Source organism: Trachypithecus francoisi, unplaced genomic scaffold (genome assembly GCF_009764315.1).
Source record: "Trachypithecus francoisi isolate TF-2019V2 unplaced genomic scaffold, Tfra_2.0 Lachesis_group0, whole genome shotgun sequence".
NCBI classification, from domain to species: domain Eukaryota; kingdom Metazoa; phylum Chordata; class Mammalia; order Primates; family Cercopithecidae; genus Trachypithecus; species Trachypithecus francoisi.
Window position 1 is genome coordinate 40,879,163 of NW_022681453.1, and position 19,585 is coordinate 40,898,747.

Genomic DNA, 19,585 nt, shown 5'->3' on the forward strand with positions numbered 1-19,585 from the left:
TCACCAGTTGATTTAACTATTAGGATTAAATCTAATATTAAATTAGCAAAAATCCCCCAATCTAGGGATCAGTCTGGTCACTGTGTACTAAATTTATTCACTTCTATATAGAACATTTCCTAATTCTAATTTTTTTTAAACTAGGTACTGAGATTACAGAAGTTTCTACCCAGCATCTACTGAGAAACTTTGTAGTTGAGCATTAGTCTCCACACGTACTGTGCCCCCAAAATTAAGTGCTTACTAATGTCCAATAAATTAACTTAAAACAAAAAAATGTTTAATCAAAACATTCCAATTCATCAAGAAAAATGTCTTCTCTCATAAAACTTACTAGATCAAAGAGTTCTGAAAATACTAATGAACAATTCAGAGGCTTCATTTATTTATAAACAGTATCAGCTGAAGAGGAAGATTATCTAGGAGGTAGCTTCTGAAAAAGAAGAGAAAAAATTCCAGTATCTAAATTATTTATCAGTTCAAACAATTATCTAGCCCAAGAGAACTACAACTATTCTGAGTCCTATTCAGCTGCAAAATCTCATGAAGAATACAGACTTCACGATTGTCTCAATTTTCATCCCCTTTGCTTCCTTACACTGTATTCTACCTCTAGACCACTCCAGTCGCTCTGTTTCTAAAACTTTCAGCCAGAGAGCAGAGAGCAGAAAAGAACTTCAGAAGGCATTCTATGGGAGCCCTCCTAAGAGGGATCACCGTTTTAAAACAGACACTGCTTCAGAAGCATCCTAGTTAGCAATCAACTGTTTTATCAGCTATGAACAGAAAAGCAGGCATGAACTTGAAAGAGAGACAGATAATCAAGGGAATCATCTTAAGAATAACAACAGAGATGACGCACAGAGTAAAACTGGAAACTGAAGTGAAAAGGAAAGTAGTGTAGCAGTATTTCCAAGGCATTTCCCAAAGGTTTTAAGTGAATAAACCTATTTGCAGAGGGGGTTAACCAATATTACACAATTATTTTAAAAACAAAACATTTTAAATAAGAAATCAGAAGAACAGACTGCACTCTAAATACATTTGAAGAACACAAAAGCAGCACAGTAAGACGCTGCCTCTGAAGATTCAACATCAGGTTACAGTCTCTATCCCTGAGAGCCTCATACAGGGGCGGATGTGGAGCCGCAAATGTAAACAAGAAATTCTAGAACAAAATGATTGTGTGGTATAATATATCACAAAGTGCTTCAATGATCACAAAAGACAAAAATCAAGGCCCAGCAATGACTCACACCTGTAATCCCAGCACTTCGGGAGGCCAAAGTGGGAGGATCATTTGAGGCCAGGAGTTCAAGACCAGCCTGGACAACATGGGGGAGACGACATCTCTCAAAAAAAGAGAAAAAAATTAGCTGGGTATGGTGGCACACGCTTGTAGAGTTCCAACTACTTGGGAGGCTGAGGTGGGAAGATTGCCTAAGCCCAGGAGTTCTGAGGCTACAGTGGGCTTTGATCATGCCACTGTACTCCAACCTGGGCAAAGAAACAAGATCCTGTCACAGAAACAAAAGAATCAAGGAAGGTTTCCCCTAAGAGTTAACATGAGCTGGGTCTTGAAGCAGAAGCTAGCATTTACCGGGTAGCAAAGAGGTAAGTCTTCAAGCAGTTCTAGAAATACACGTGGCAGGCAACACAGTGGCATAAAAGAACATGTTCAGGGAACACTGAACAGTTTGACCAGAAAGTGCAGGCTAATAAGAAGGGCAATACCTCTTTGGGCAATGAGGCAGTATCCAAGGTTTTTTAAGCACACTACATGATCTGTGTGCTTTCTAGAGATATCTCTAGGCAGCACAACAGACTAGACTTGGCAGAACAGTTTCAAGGCTAGTGCAATGGTACAGGTCTGGGCAATACAGGCTTGTAATTAACAATTGAAATAAAAAATGAAATATAATGAGAACCTAAATTAAGGTAATCGCAGCAAGGATACTAGACAAAGTCAGCAGAACTTGGTATCAGACTGAATACTAGGAATGGTTATCAATAAATGTTAAGCAGGAAAAACAGCCAATGTACACCCTGTTCTATGAGAACAGCTTTGCTGTGGGGCATGATCCAGCATTAACAATTTCAGTAATAAAAACACTTTTCAAAAAAAAAAAGATCTATCAGTGTCATTCTTTTAATTAATATAACCAAGGTCTAAGTAAGAACAGCCTTAGGGCTGCAGTACACCTGTTTATACTTGAAAACACTAGCCTTCCACACCAGGTGTTCTGTCCTGAAGCCCTCATCTCAGAGATTCTGAAAAGGAGATTCACTGAATCTGGTCTTTCGTCAGTCTGCATTGAGTTTAATTTCTTAGAATGGCGCAAGGATTTCTTAACCCCTGAATGAAGATTTCAAAATTAAAACCTTAATTATAACTTAAATAAAACCATTCAGCTACACATAAACAACACTACCAAAAATTTTTAAGATAAAGCTTTCCTCTTCAGAAGTCACAAAATGCAGCCGGGCACGCAGGCTCATGCCTATAATCCCAACACTTTGGGAGGCAGAGGTAGGTGGATCACCTGAGGTCAGAAGTTTGAGACCAGCCTGCCAACATGGCAAAACCCCATCTCTACTAAAAATAAAAAAATCAGCTGGGCGTGGTGGCAGATGCCTGTAGTCCCAGCTACTCTCACACCACTACACTCCAGCTTGGGCAACAGAGCGAGACTCCATCAAAAAAAAAAAAAGAAGAAAGAAAAAGAAGTCATCCCCAAATGCATGAATATTTATACAACACACTGTGGGAGAGTAAATGACAAATTATTTTCTCTATATATTTTCAGACAAGTAATTTGGTATTGCAAAATTTTAAGAGTCATCTTACTGTATGATAAATTGCCCAAACTGACATAGCACAGTATTTCAGAACTGGAAAGGACAAAGACATCCTCTAGTTCTGGCCAGGCTCGGTGGCTCATGCCTGTAATCCCAACACTTTGGGAGGTCAAGACAGCAGGATCACTTGAGGCCAGGAGTTTAAGACCAGCCTGTACAACATAGTAAGACTTCACCTTTACAAAAAAAAATAATTAACCAAATTAAATTGTGCCTGGTGGCACAAACCTGTAGTCCTAGCTATTTGGGACGCTGAAGTGGGAAGACTGCTTAAGCCCAGAAGTTCAAGGCTACAGTGGCCTATAAGCATGTTCCTGCACTCCAGCCTGGGCAACAGAGAGAGACTCTGTCTTTAAAAAACATAAAGAAGGGCCGGGCGCGGTGGCTCAAGCCTGTAATCCCAGCACTTTGGGAGGCCGAGACGGGCGGATCACGAGGTCAGGAGATCGAGACCATCCTGGCTAACATGGTGAAACCCCGTCTCTACTAAAAAATACAAAAAACTAGCCGGGCGAGGTGGCGGGCGCCTGTAGTCCCAGCTACTCGGGAGGCTGAGGCAGGAGAATGGCGTAAACCCAGGAGGCGGAGCTTGCAGTGAGCTGAGATCCGGCCACTGCACTCCAGCCTGGGCGGCAGAGCGAGACTCCGTCTCAAAAAAAAAAAAAAAAAAAAAAACATAAAGAAGGAAAAGAAAGACATCGTCCAGTTCCATGAATTTCAGGGAATCTTTAATTGCAACCCACAGTTTTAAATCTCAACCTAGCATACACATCTTTACATACATAAAGTTGTGTCTTATAATTAAAGCATTTATAACATAATTGCAGGAGCAGAAACTGTGTACAGTGAAATTTTTCAGAAATCCTAGGCATTGAGATCCCTCTTCCAAAATAGAAATAGAAATCTTGGAAACTATCATCACTCCCATCCTAAGCACCAAAATATAATTCCCTTCTTACAAATTTGCTTCAGTGGTCCATACCGAAAGTACTTGCCAAGAAGAGCTGATAGTTTACTGTCATATATTTTGTCCCATAGTACCCAAGAACAAACTGGATGTCCTGTGACTTCCTCCATATTTTAACTGGAGAAGAAACTGGAAATAAAGCCAGCAATGCATACAGTGCAAACAAAATCTACATATTAGAACACAGAGCCTGAATGCCTAATGAAATAGCTCCATCTAACTCTGCCCAGGTAACAAGTGCCTTCCACTGCACCCCTGCCCTGGGAAAGTCAATCACTCACAAACTTACTGCCTTTCACTAGCGATTTTAATGGTGGCACGCGGTACCTTAAAAGAATTGTATAATTTTCTGAATAAGTGAAGCGACAAACCACACTTCAAAGAATCCAACTTTAAGGCAGTCAGCACAGAACGCATATTCTTGGCCCGTTTTTATAAGTATATGTATCCAAAAGACAGGATGAATAATACTCAACTTTATAAAGAGAAACACTGCAACGAGCAAAATAAATCATCATCTCATCTATGCAGGCTTATGTTAACTTTTTACATTATAGATTATCTGAATAGGTTAATAACCTCAGGATCATTTGGAGCAAGGTTAACTCCTTAAGTGACATCATATTGTCCTCCTCTAATTCAAATGTTCCTGGAAACGATGGCAAAGTTGGAAGGGAAAGAATCAGAGGAGTGTAGCTGAAACACTTTAAATATCATATTAAATTGTCCATTTAATTAAATCACCTGTCTTCTATTCTACTAACTGGGTATGACATCAAGTAAGTTACTTTTCTGAAACTCAACTTCTTCAACTGTGAAAGTCAGAGTAACAACTATCTCTCAGGATTGCTTTGAATATTACATTAAAAAAAAAGACACAAAAGTGGCATGCAAAATGTAAAGTACTTACGTAAGTATACACTATCTGAGGATACCATCTTAAGACCTACCTTCTAAATGTTCAAGTGGCTGGTACCATATTTTTGCACATGAGTACTAAACATTTGTCCATTCGATCAGTCATAACTTAACAGGACCCAAAACTTTAATTGTAAAAAGTAACGATTATTTCATGAACTGGTTTTTTTTTTTTTTTTTTTTGAGGCGGAGTCTCGCTCTGTCGCCCGGACTGGACTGCAGTGGCCGGATCTCAGCTCACTGCAAGCTCCGCCTCCGGGTTTACGCCATTCTCCTGCCTCAGCCTCCCGAGTAGCTGGGACTACAGGCGCCCGCCACCTCGCCCGGCTAGTTTTTTTTTTTGTATTTTTAGTAGAGACGGGGTTTCACCGTGTTAGCCAGGATGGTCTCGATCTCCTGACCTCGTGATCCGCCCGTCTCGGCCTCCCAAAGTGCTGGGATTACAGGCTTGAGCCACCGCGCCCGGCCTGAACTGGTTATATATTTACTCACTACTACTGTTAAGAAATCAGTCACACTTTTAGAACGGTTACTCATTCAATTCAGTACACAATATATCGGAATTTTAAAAATTACCACTGTATAACATATACTACTTATAGTACATATTCTGTGCCCAGTCCTGTGCCAAGCATGCTACCTACATTGACTCATTTAATCCTTACAATACCGCTATGGTATTATCCCTATCTTATAAATGAAAAATGAAAGCACAGGTTTATGTAACATACCCAAGGTCACAAGATGAGCAAATGGCAGAGCTGCTGTTACTCAAACTTGAGTCTGACATCAAAGCCCTCACTCCCAACTACTCATCCTCTTTTTCAATATGGTACCCACTAGCCACAGGTGGCTGAGCACTTGAAATGTGGTCTAAACTAAACTTTGCTGTAAACCTAAAATGTACACCAGATTTTTAAAACTTTGTTTGAAAAAAAGAATGTAAACTATCTCACTGTAATTTTATACCGATTACATGTTAAAATAACACTCTGGATATAATTGGTTTGATAAAACGTATTCTTAATTTCACTTGCTTAATTTACCTTCTTCCTGTGACTACTAGAAAGTTTAAAATTACATGTGGCTTACAATGTATTTTGGATAGCACTGATTTAGAACATCACATAAAATGTCTTACAATACATATGAAGAGTACAAAATAATTTTAAATTTACAGATACATTTTAAAGAATACATTCAGATACTTTCCAATCTTAATAGCTGTTTTAATACTAAGTTAGTAGTGTGCCCAATAAAAATTTTAATCCCTTAATGTAAAAACACATTGTCACTTAAATATTCCAGATTAATTCTAAAAATTTCCTATTAGGAAAATTGCTTTCTTCCAACTATAAAAGTGATACAGACTCATCCACACACACACTACAGAAATACAAAAAAGAATCCATCATCTCAGAGTTAAGGTTTTTATGTCATTCCTTCCAGGCATATGCATTAGGATGAACGGTATGAAATATTTGTTTCATATAATTTTATCATTTTGTAACTTTTACTGATTATGAACCTTTTCCTTTATCATCACATATTCTCAACATTTTTAGCCACTTTGAAAATAATTATAAATTCACAGGAAGTTGCAAAAATAGTACACAGAGGTCCCATGTAATCTCCACCCAGTTTCCCAACATGTGCACCTTCTTGATGATAGCACAATGTTAAAACCAGGAAATTGACACGGGTAGTTATGCATGTCCACTTTATCACCTTTTAGATTCATGCAACTACCACCACAATCAAGATACAGACCTACTTCATCACCACAAAGATCTTCCTCTTGCTGCCCTTTTACAGTTATATCCATCTCCCTCCCTCCCGCCACTAGTCCTAACTCCTGGCAACCACTAATGTGTTCTCTTATCTCTATAATTCTGTCATTTCAAGAATGTTAATGGCATCCTGTACTATAAGACCTTTTAAGATTGGCTTTTTTCACTTAGCATAAAGTCCCAGGAGTCCACCCAAGTTATTCTATGTATCCATAGTTTGTTCCTTTTTGTTGCTGAATAGTATTCCATGGTATGAAGGTACCATTCACCTACTAAAGAACATGTGCGTTTTTTCTAGTTTTGGGCTATTACAAACAAAGCTGTGGGCAGGTTTTTTGTTAACATTAGTTTTCATTTCTCTGGGATAAATGTTCAGGAGGCAACTGCTAGGTCATATGGTAAGTATATGTTTCATTTTGTAAGAAACTGCCAAACTATTTCCCAAAGTGGAATGTACCATTTTACATTCTTGCCAGCAGTGTGTGGCAGATCTGAAAACTTTAAAAAAAAAAAAAGACAGGCACGAAAACCTACAAAACATTTTTAATGGCTGCAAAATATTCCATCATGGTGGTTCCATAATTTTGGCAATTCCCTAATGATCCCTATTTAGGTCATTTTCAATTTTTTGTTATAATAATGATGTAATTCCTAACAGAAACTTTTATGTGCAGGTCAAACAAATTCCTAGAAGTTATATTGCTGGATCACAAGGTACAAGTATTTTAAAGGCATTTGATACCAACTGCCATACTGGCATCCAGAAAATGTAAATCAACTCCCATACTCGCAAAGAGTCTATGAGAATGCCTATCTCTCAGTCTCACTAAAGGTTTTTTTTTTTTTATCTTTAAAACTTGATTTGCCCAAAAAAAAGGTTACCTTATTTTGTATTTCTTTGAGTAATGGGAAGGCTATACATTTTTCATATTTACTGGCTTAATTTGTAGTTCTTTCATTACTTATTTGCATTCTTTGCAGGCTTTTTACTGGAATATTGTTTACTGATTATAAGACCTGGTTCCATCTCTCTACTGTGCAATACAAAAAAAAAAAACAGGATTTTTTTTTTTTTCTTGAGACCAGGTCTTGCTCTGTCATCCAGGCTAGAGTGTAGGAGCACAATCATACATGACTGTAGTCTCGAACTCCTGAGATCAAGGGATCCTCCTGACTCAGTTTCCCAAGTAGCTGGAATTACAGGTGTGCACCACCATGACCAGCTAATTTTATTTTTGTAAAGACAGGTTCTCACTTTGTTGCCCAGGCTGGTCTCAAACTCCTGACTGTGAGCAAGCCTCCTGCTTCAGGTTCCCAAAGTGCTGGAATAACAGGCATGAGCCACCACATTCCAGCCAGAAATGAGATTTTTTTAAAACATATCTGAAATCCAATCCTAAATGCTAATAATGCAAGATAGATGATTTTAGAATGCAAAAAGATACGAGTTTAATTGATATGGTTCCCTAATTTATAAACACGCCTACACTTTGCACAATGTTTTCATCAATTAAGGAATCACCTCAAATGCCAAAAACATGGTTCCTATAAATGCTGACCACTTAAGTTTACTTTGAAAATGCCAACATCGGCAGGTTGTGGGAGCTCACACCTGTAATTCCAGCACTTTGGGAGGACGAGGTGGGCGGCGGAGCACGAGGTCAGGAGATCAAGACCATCCTGGCTAACAAGGTGAAACCCAGTCTCTACTAAAAACACAAAAAAGTAGCCAGGTGCGGTGGCAGGTGCCGGTAGTCCCAGCTACTCGGGAAACTGAGGCAGGAAAATCCCTTGAACCAGGAGGCGGAGGTTGCAGTAAGCCAAAATCACCCCACTGCACTCCAGTCTGGGCGACAGAGCAAGACTGTCTCAAAAAAAAAAAAAAAAAAAAAACCCCAACATCTAATTTTTTGAACCTCTGGGAATGGGACCCAGCAATGTGTTGAAGAAGGCTTCCAAGTGGTTCTGATAACATGCTAAAGTTTGAGAACCAGCACTCTAAACAAATTTAGAACAAAAATATTAAGTCTGAGTTCCCTAGTATACATAATTATTCTTTAATGGAAGATTTGGGCAAAGTTAACTATACTATAAGAATCCAATGTTTTGGTTCTTCCCAAAATGAAAATAATCCTGAAAGAAATCTAGATTTTATCTTTATTTTCTACAAATAGAACTCTAAAACCATTAAGTGTTCCTAAAACTTTTCCCTTAGAAGAAGAAACCAAAATGAACTCTATCAACCAACAAGCCTGAATACATGCCTTTAAAAATCAAACTCAATTTGTTTCATATAACACATAGCATAATTCTCCCACTCCCACAGGGAATCATCATTTTGAAAATTCAATGAAGTATCATTATTAAAGCAAAGTACCTGGAAAACCGTAGTTAAGTATGTGAGGTCCAACGAACAAACTGCTCAATAAATAATTCTGAATAGCAGGATGATGGGTGAGCTTTGTTTATTTATTTTTCTGTTTTAATCTAGGGACTAGTCAAGTGACAGGAGACCTGATTCTTGTAGTTCTTCCCGTTTCCCTGAGTTCAAACATCAACCTTCTCTCATTGGCTACGTGGGCCAGTACATTTTTGGCTTTTTTGACCTAAGGTAGTTTGAGCGAGATTCCTTATTATTACAATCTTGACTATTTTTGTAGCACTTATGATATTAAATCTGTTTAAGGTTTAAGGTTCTTTGTAAAAGAAGGACAAGAACAGTTAAACCATATACATACACAAGAAATCTGATTTGTTCTTAAAAACCAGTCACCGGGTTTGTTTTCTCCCAATGACTAACTACCATGCATTGTATGTATTATGAGACCCAATACACCGATGATACTGGCACCCTTAATTTCATTTCTCGTCCCTCTCAAAGGCTATTAAAGTTTCATCCTAGGTTGTATTTGCTAATGCTCTTAAATTGTAGAGAAAAATATTTTGAATACATTTTAATAAAGATGCTTTTTTAACATATTCCTTCCACTAGTTTCTTTTCCCAACCACAGGATAATTTAAGTAGATTTTCTAAATTGACAGAGGGAAGAAAGGAGGGGAGAAAGTCGTATCTAATCCTATTTAAAAACAAAATTTTCACCATTTACCTTGTGATTTCAACTATTCATGATTTCTGAGTAACACAGTAATTTACGTGCATTGCCCTTACTGAGAATTCCTTTTTGGCACCATAGTCTGTGTCACGCACTGCACGGAACTGAAAATACAGCTAAATAAATGAGTGAAGTGAATGAGTCAAGACTTCAATCTAACCAAACTAATTAATCCAAATTACTCAACAGAATAGTGGCACATACAACGTACAAAGTATGACTACCAAGGGTACAAGATGCAACTATCAACTTATAGGTATATTAACATGGCAGAACAGACAACGTAACATTTCCAACAATACTCAAAATGGTTTTGCCACCATTTTTAAAATGCCGTAGATGCCAGTTTACAAACGGGAATGTAGCTGCTTATCACATCTTATTTTTTATTCCCCACAACTGGTTTGGTACCACATGACTGATCCCCCCGCTTTATTATCAGACTTTCCAATATGACTACTGGCCACTGCAATCGATAGGCAACAGCAAATAGAATTGTCACAGTTATTTAGGGAAGTGTGTCAATGCTCTGAAGCTCAAAACCACTCCAGAAGTACTTTAAATGAATTGCCTACAGCCTCCAAGACTAGAGTTCTGTGTTTAACTTCTAGTACTTGTTTTTTTGGGGGGTATGGGGGGTGGGAACTATAACAGGAAAACTAGTTTTAAGGGCACATTTCATAAAGACAACTTTCCCCTAATCCAGTAACTTTCAACACACAAGATGAAAGCCCCAAGACTTTGAAAAAAACAGTTATTTACTAGAACTCTTAACTGGAACTCCTCCCAGTCTTCATTTATTCTGTATACATTTACTCAACCACCACCAAATGCCAGGCATTGTAACAGACACAGCAAACTAAAGCTATGAAACAAAAAGGTCTTGCCCTCAAAAAAGGTGACAACCTAACAGAGGCAGATTGGAAATCAAATAAAAAATACAGTCTATGTGTTATGACAGAGGTATGAATGACTGCAGGGGAATGGAAAGGCTTCCTGAGACACATGGAAGGACAAACAGGAGTCGGCCTGGACAAAACGAAGAAGGATTTCAGAAGAAGACACAAGGAAAAGTATATGAAGGTAAGGTAAGGAAGTGAGATATCATGGTCCACTATTGGAAAACACCAAGCAGTTTGGCATAACACACACAAACGCTGTGTATGGAGGGCAGATGGAGTGATGATAGGCTGCTTCCAGAAATTCTAAAGAACAACACAGAGAAGGACCAAATCACAAGCCCCTTATGATACTCAGGATTGGAGTTTATCCAAAAGGCAGTGAGAATCAGGAGATCATTTTAAGCAGGAATGGGACATAATCAATTTGAGATTTTAGAAAACACTCTGACAGATGAATTCAGCTTTTCACCCTGTGGGATCTGAATTGCCTTTAAGTTGTTCAAGCAGAGATGCCAGGAAGCAGCTGGATTTGTTTGTACTGTGTTCGTGTGCATGGGAGTGGTGATGCTAGTTAACGAATAGTATCTGGGAATCACCAGCTCCTGGGGAGATGTGGGAAGATGTGGATGTTGTCACCTGAAGACAGTGAATAAGGACGTGGGCAAACAACTATTAATAAGTAAGTTGTATCAACCTATACAACAAACCCTACATCCAAGAATCATAAGGCCCAGTTTAGATCCCAGATTCAGTGAGGATTTTCCTGATGAAGCCCCAGAGAATGAATCTCTAACTTCTAAAAAGCACTTACAGTCTCTATTATGTACCTGCTCATTCCATGCCCACCATAGCGTTCACATCACTGGGTGCTTCATTGGCTTTCCTCTTATAGCCTTATCTGTCAACAGGTCTGCTAAGTTCCTTGAAAGCAGGAATTTTCCCATTTATTCAACCAATGCCTCGAAAGAGAAATGACTGATAAACAATACTACTGATGAGAGGCAAAAGCTGACTCCTTTTACGTCCTCTAGAAAGTTGTACACACCGGGTTTCATTCCTTTTGCATAATGATGCCTGGAGGAGACAGCTGTTCAAGTATGTGGGTAATAAACACAGGGTGAAGACAGGTCCTCCCTCTAGAACGTGTAAGGAAAGGTCTGCATGCAGAGCTGAATGCCTAAGATATTCTTAGGATAGAACAGCACTGGTAAAATAAGCAAGAACTGCACACAACAACATGGATGAATCCTGCACACCTAACCATGAGTAAAACAAGCCAGATTCAGAAGTATATGTATGGACCACAGTGCATACACTGTGACTACTAAGCAAAGTGGTACATACAGTATATACACTTCTGAGTCTGGCTTGTTTCACTCACTGTGGAGTATATTGTATATACATATATACACAGTGGTACATACAGTATACTTCATAGTATACTCCACTCGCAGAAAGTTCAAAAACAAGCACAACTAATCTCTAGTATTAAAAGACAGGATGGGGGTGGGGGAGGTGGCCCACAGGGGACAGTGTACAAGGGGCTTCCAGTAATATTCTAGTAAGGTTCTCTTTAAGAATCTGATTAAGAATCTAGGTGCAAGCCAGCACAGTGGCTCATGCCTATAATAACTCCTCTCTGGCTGAGGCAGGAGGATCGCTTGAGCCCAGAAATTCGAGACTAGCCTAGGCAACATAGGGAGACCCTGTCTCATTAAAAAAAAAAAAAAGCTTTTAAAAATGTGCCAGGCATGGTGGCACATGTCTATGGTCCCAACTACTCAGAAGGTTGAGGTGAGAGGATCACCTGGGCCCCAAAGTTGGGGCTACAGTGAGCTGTGATCACACCACCGCACTCTAGCCTAGGAAACAGAGCCAGAAACTGTCTCCCAAAAAAAAAAAAAAAAATCTATCTGGGTGCTAGTTGCAAAGGTGTGCTCATTTTGCAAAAGTTTATCAAATCCTTATACTTACTTGAGCACTTCTATGTATGCTACAGTAGAAAAAGTTTGTATCTACAGGTAAAAAGGGAAGTGGGAGTACTAGTTATGAAAAGTAACACAAAAGATGCCACAAAGAGAAAAAGCATGGGTAATGAGGCAAAAGAGAAAACAAGGGCCAGAAAGACTGTAGAATGTATTAGCTGAAGTCATTTAGGACACGAGAGATCTACTATTTACTGAAAGTACTAATGAACTGAATTAGTTCTAATAACTATTTTGGCAAACTACAGCTACTTGAGAAAGTTTTTCTTAATCTTAGAATTTCTTCAGCACTTACTGAAATACACAACAAATATATGCCACATGAATAAATAATATGTAAGTGAATCCATTCATAATCTTCCACCTTAATGACTAATAAAAATACTAGTAAATTAGCTGGCCTGGGCTTAGTCTACAACATGCAACTAAGTTGATAAGTTTAGTAGCCTATGCACAAGGGCTCCAAATCTAAAAGCTGTCCGTCCCCCCAACCAAATGAGCTAAATGGCACAGGTAAACCTACTTAAGAATTATCCCTGGCTCCAAAAGGAAGTAGCCTTACTTTTTCCTAAAAAATTAAATGCATTATCTCAACACTGTCTATAAAGCAGTCACTCCACCCAGTTCTCATCACTCTGTGTAGTTCCTTATCCTGCTCTAAATTCTTCATAGCACTTGTCACTAGCTGAAATTGTTATTTTTCTGTTCATTTGTTTATTTTCTCTTCCTGTCCATAGTATTTTAAGCTCCATAAGAACAGGGACCTGGTCTGTCTTTACACCACTATACACCAAGAGTGCAAATGGCTGTGTGCTCAATAAAAACTTGTCAAATGACCATAACTACTCAGGTAATTTAAGGTCACCAAGTACACATAACATCAAGTCATACCAATAAATCAGTAAGTCCAATGCAACAGTAAACACAAAATAAATTATTACTCTGTTCCTGGGTAAGAATGATCTTAAAATTGTATCAGCTTTCAGCTTGAAAGGTTTGATAAAGCTTGATTTGGAAGACAGTTAATTTTTATGTATTTTTATGGAGAATTTTTATGAAAGACAAACACTACAACAAAAATAGTATGACGAAAGGAGCAAAACCACTGCTGTGGATTACCAGGAAACATGAGTAAGAGGCTTGGCTTTGCCCAGTGCAGGTACCTTATCTTATTCTGGGAGTTTTTCTACCTAAAAAGCATCACAAGATGATGCCTTTTTGAAGCTTCCAGCAAAGATCATAACTATGTCATGTTTTTCCATAAAACTTCTAAAGTACTTCATGACTGTTCAAGAGATTTTGGGTTGCAGGGTATCTCAATTTAAGGGGGGGATGGACAGTCCAAAGTTACAACTGTGAAAAACTGGTAAGTTCTCAAATACTTAAAGGGAAACATTACATATAAAACAGCTGCTTCTTCAACACTTCCAATTCAATAACCTGAATACCAACTTTTTCCAAAGATAATTATTTCTACACAATTTTATTCTACACCTAATTTTCTAACTCATACTTGTCAACAAAAGCTCCAAAAACAGTCAACTTTTCAGAGGGGCAGTATTCAAATAAACAGGGATGAAATAAAACATGATCTCAATACAGTGATACATTTCTGGAGTTGAAGACCAGAAAGTTCTAAACCTACGGTAATTAGCCAAAGTAAAAATTTTCCAATTTTGCAAGTGACTGTGATTAAGCAGTAGCTGAAAGTAAAAATGCAGGACTACTATCAAGGGAACACTAATCAACAACTATATTCAGCAATGTCTTGGTAATTTTTATTTTACAATTAAGGTAACATTGAATGCAGAGAAATAATAAGACCACAAAAGTAAAATTACATCACCAAGTCTAAGAAGCTACTCTGCCCAATCTTGAGAAATACAACTTAACAAAACAATAGCTAGGGGCTGGGCAAATCCCAGCACTTTGTGAGGCCAAAGGACGATGAACCCTTGAGGCCAGGAATTCAAGACCAACCTGAGCAACACAGCAAGACCCCGTCTCTACAAAAAAAAAAAAAAAAAAAAAAAACCACAACAACAAAACAACATCAGCTGGAACTGTAGGAAGGTGGAAAATACAAAGAAAAAAACAAAACAAAAACACAGTTGGGTACATTCATTCATTTGCAGTTTTTTTCCTACTTTTGGAAGCTGGTATCCTCTTTCTTGAGACTGGAAAAGCAGGATGGGAAATACTACTTTAGCACACTTCAGAAACGGATAGTGTTTCTCCCCCAGCCACTTACCACCTTCCACACACATTCTAACATACACTCTTTTATTTTCTACCTTGAAAGGCTCAGAGTACATCAGCATGGTAGGGAAACAACACCTGTTGCCCATGATGTCTCCATTCTGTTGTGTTAAAGACTTATAGAATGGATATGAGGAAACCATTTGACATGATGGAACTGTTCTAAAACTGGGTTGTGGGGATGGCTGCACAACTCTTTAAAATGACTAGAAATCATTGATTTGCACACTTACAATGGGTGTTATAAGTAAATTATCATTCACACCTGCAAGGCAGGAAGATCACTTGAGGTCAGGCGTTCAAGACAAGCCTGGGCAACAGGGCAAAACCTTGTCTCCACAAAAAATACAAAAATGTGCCGCATGTGGTGGTGCACAGATAGTCCCAGCTACTCAGGAGCTTCAGGTAGAAGAATCGCTTGAGCCAGGGAGGTTGAGGCTGTAGGGAGCCACGATCAAGCCATTGCACTCTAGCTTGGATGACAGAGCAAGACCCTGTCTCCAAAAAAAGGATATACATAACCAGAAAGGCATCAAGAGTAGACTGTCTAGTTAGAAAAACAAGTGTATCAAAGAACCAAAGAAACCCAACACATATTGACAATACATCTAAAATACAGATCTCTCCTGCTGCCCCTGAACCTCCACACAGCCTAGGCCACCTTCTTCCCTTAACAGATTCCTTAAGACCATCTCATCTTTCATTCTGCTCTATTGCTGCTCCAAAAAGAAGAAAAAATACTTCATTCTCAATCACCTTAACACTTCCACCTGCAGAATTAAAAATACCTGATGTACATGGTAATAGCGAAAAGGTGACAGGTGATTTTGCAAAAACTAATTATCCTTGTCCAAAAGAAATGGAGAAGGAATCCTTCTAACTGATTCCCTAAGCCAGACCCCTCCTTCCGTAGAGCCTTTATAATTGGAATTATGATCATTCCCATACATGGTTTATCAACTTTTTAACACTCCCCTCTCCTCTGTTCAATCCCTTCAACAGCATCTTTCATATCCTACAAATTTAATAGGTGTTCTTTAGACGAATGGCAGTATTTTCCCGATCAAATCATCAATATCAACTCTACCCTCAAAGGGCAAATACAGTTCTCTATCATACTGGCCTACCACTAACTCATAGGCGGTTTCCTTGGTTGACTGGTAGATGATGGTGACAGTGACGAGAATGATCAAAAACTGCCAAATAACCACCGGCTAGCCAACTAGCTAGAATTGTTAAAATACATAACACCAGCTCAGAGCAATGAAACACAATTTCTGTGCCCTGAAACAAATTATTCTAAAAAGCACAAATATTTGCCTATTATCCAGCATTCAAAACACAAGTTTTCTACTGCCATCAATCAATACCAAGTCTGATTAAAACTACACAAGACAGAAAATGTCAAGTTCATATTCAAACCTTTGAGGTACCAAAAAAATACAAGAAGCCCAAGAAAAAAACATGGCAGTAACCAATACCACAAAGAGATTAACCAACAGTTAACACACGAGACAGGATAGGATGAAAACCTGTCAAACTCACTTCTCCACACAAAACCTGTTCATAATGTAGGAAAACCAAAACGTTATTTGTATTCCAACCAATGATGACTTCTGAATAGCTCTAGAACACCAAAATATTGACAATAACCAAATTGAAACAAATTGTGACCAGCTAAGAGTGTCATGAATGGACACAGTTTTCAGTCCTCATACCTGTTAAATCTGTACTCAAATCCTATTAAATGGCATCAGAAAAGTACTCGAAGACCCTTAAAGTACATGTCTTTCCTTGTTCCTGAATAGACTCTAAAATATTTTCATTGTGAATAATTCAGTATTTTTAAGCTAAGTTTCAACTGTCATCTGTGGCTCTGAAAAAACTTTAAACATATATATACTGTTTTCAAAAGTCAAAACCTTCCATGTGCTTCCGAAAAATTGATGAGTAAGGTTTTTAAAAATACATGTTAAAAACCGAAATGCATTTCATTATGAGATAATCATTCCCAGCAATAAATCAGACATAAACTTCTGAATTTGGTTTACGTTTCTCTTCACCAGTAAGGTTCTCAAGTTCTTAGGAGTTTCCTAGTCATTTACTTGAACACCATCTACGGTAACACTCAAAGCAAAACCACAATAAAGAGGTTTGGCCTCTGAGGGATTCTACATGTAAAAAACATTACTCATAAATAATATACAATCATTACTGCTTTAAGTAACAAATACATTTCTAAAAACTTTCATGCCATTTGATGGAATTCCCTATTTTAGACAGCAAAACAAAATCTATGAAACTACTGATGCGTGTTTTTTACTTTAGATATATTCCATGGTAATACAAAACACCAACAAAAATGCACTTAAAACAACGTATGGGGTAATATTTTTAACTGAGTATTTTTATTCAAAGGTCTCATTATTCAAAGACTGCAATTCACAGAAACAATAATTAGGCCAATTAATCCCAGAGTTAGATTATTTTGGGTTGCCCAATAATCTTATTTAATCCCAGGTATAAATAAACCAATGAAATCTTAACATGACATATTCATCTAATCAAAGAACAATATCCAGTTGGCACTGTGAAGTACTACTACACAGTCATACTGGAATGTCACCAATTCAAAAACAAGTACCTGATAAAATGAGACTTTTGGCAATCAACTGTAATGTTCTAAAGGATTCACCAAAAACTCGTTCTGTCTCTCACACAAGCCAATGCCTGTTCACTAAATGACACGAAGAACAGTTTAACTTCAACCTCTAACGCCAATGAAACAAACTCCAGACACAAATGACAACATGACCGGAAGACTACAAAATCAGTCTCGACATTTTATCCAAGTATTTATGAATGTGAAATCTAAAGTAGTTCAACTCGTTTTAATATCACATACAGTTTACGACCTTCATCAAAATGGAAAGGAATTCTTTCAACATTCTTTAAACACAAACTTCCATAGAGTTACTGCCCATTTCACCATTTTACAAAATCGTCCCCCATCACCACCCCACATAAGCTAGTCAAAGGAAAAAAAACAAAACAAAACTGACAGCTCAGCCTCCCACAAAATGCACTTACTTTATCAAATACCGACGTTTATTTTCCAGTGCAAGAAAGTAACAGACATTTGCAGCTCAAGACAGGAAAAGCACAGCTAGCCTTACTACCCCCCTAAATTTCTCAGACAAGAGAATAATAACTCGGGACAGGCAAATTAAAACCATTCTACACATGGCAAAAATACAAAAGGTCTATGTCCTACAATCCATAGCGATAGTACTGCTTCCTCTCTTCCCCAGCCAATACCAATAAGCCAATAGACACAAGTGTCAAATAAATTCAGTGTCTGTCTGAAATAAGATGAAAACCTGGGAAAATTCCCTCCCATAAATCATTTAGTGAACACAAGGCTTTTCACCGAACACCTAATACACTCGACCCAAAAACACACACAACCCACCCCCAAATGCAAAAAAAAGCCTTAATCAGCAAGTTGGAAAGAGGGCAGAAAGTTAAGGCTCACTACCCTCTCCCTCACCTTAAAAAAAAAAAAAAACAACCAAGTCCTTTAACAAAAGGTAACACAGATCTTCAAGTACCTGGTGGAGGTGCCTTTCCTCACATCGCAGATGCTGCATTTAAAGGCTTCAGCACTGTTTCTGAAGGTGCAGACGCTACAATCCCAAAACCCCTCGTCTGCGGCAGGTTTCGCTTGTCTTTTTGGCCTTCGGAGGAGTGGAGAGTGGGGGGAAAGGGAGGGAAGAGGCAGGGAGCAGGAAAACGGGGGAGAAACAGCAAAACACAGGCGCGGGTGAGCCGTCGTAATTTCGCAGGAATCCAATGCTGGAAACTTCGCTCGAGTGACCACCCACCCACCCTTTCCGGGTACTGGAAGAGGGAGCGAGGAAGGGAAGGGGGCGCCCCCACTGGCACCCTGCAAGCCCCGGGCCCGGGCCGGATAGCCTTGCACACCAGGCGGTGGCGGCGGCGCCCCGGGAAGGGCCGCGGCGGGCGCAGGAAGCGGGCGGACTTGTGGACTTGAGCGTGGGGCTGGGGGGGCCGGGAGGGGAGCCGCGGGCCGGATCTGGAGGGGGCGCGCAGGGGCAGCCCGAGGCCGGCGCCGGGGAGTGGGCCGGCTCCTTCCCTCTCTCCTCCCAAGCTCGCGCCCTCCCTCCCTCCCTCCCCACCTGGTTAAATCTCCCTTTGTCTGGGAGGAGTGGCGGCGGCGGCGGCGGCGGCGGAGGGCGGCTGAGGAGGAGCCGCCATGGCTGCGGCGCGCACGGCCGCCGGCCCGAGCGGGAGCGACACCGCCTCCCGCCGCCGCCGCCGCCACCGCCCGCCGCCTCCCCCAGCCCCCGGATCTCCATCTTAGCAGCGCCTCCCCCCGCCCCGGGTGGCTCCGGGGCCTAGTCGTCGCCGGCCCCCGCCCGCCCCCAGCCCTCCCTCCCCTTCCGCCCCCTCCGCTCGGAGCAGGTACCTGGTCGGGCTCTTCTTGTCGCCCATGGTCATGGATGGGCTGTACCCCCGCCCCCCCCAAGCCGAAACCGGCGCCGCTCGGAGGAGAAACGCCGTCCGGGGAGTCGTCGCGGACCGGCCCCCCTCCCTCCCCCGCGCCCGCCCGCCCGCCCTCAGCCGCTGGGGCTCGAGCTCCGGCCGCCGCCGCCGCCGCCGCTGCCAGTCTCCGGACGAGACTAGTCCCCGCCAGCGCCGCCTCCGCCGAGTGACTGACGAGGGGCGGGGCCGGGCGCCGCGCGTCACGCGCCGTGCGGCCAATGGGAGG

At 40.2% G+C, this 19,585-nt stretch overlaps 1 protein-coding gene across 1 annotated transcript in view; it reads right to left on the reverse strand.

Annotated features, from left to right (window-relative positions):
* RYBP (RING1 and YY1 binding protein) overlaps nucleotides 1-19,528 on the reverse strand; it is a 70,082-nt gene extending 50,554 nt beyond the window's left edge. The window contains exons 1-2 of the mRNA XM_033210459.1: nucleotides 19,283-19,528; nucleotides 18,405-18,530 (exon numbers count right to left, since the gene is read on the reverse strand). Of these exons, the coding sequence (XP_033066350.1) occupies nucleotides 18,405-18,530; nucleotides 19,283-19,314 (158 nt within the window). The 5' untranslated portion in view covers nucleotides 19,315-19,528. The remainder of the gene's footprint in view (nucleotides 1-18,404; nucleotides 18,531-19,282) is intronic.
* Nucleotides 19,529-19,585: the final 57 nt, after the last annotated feature.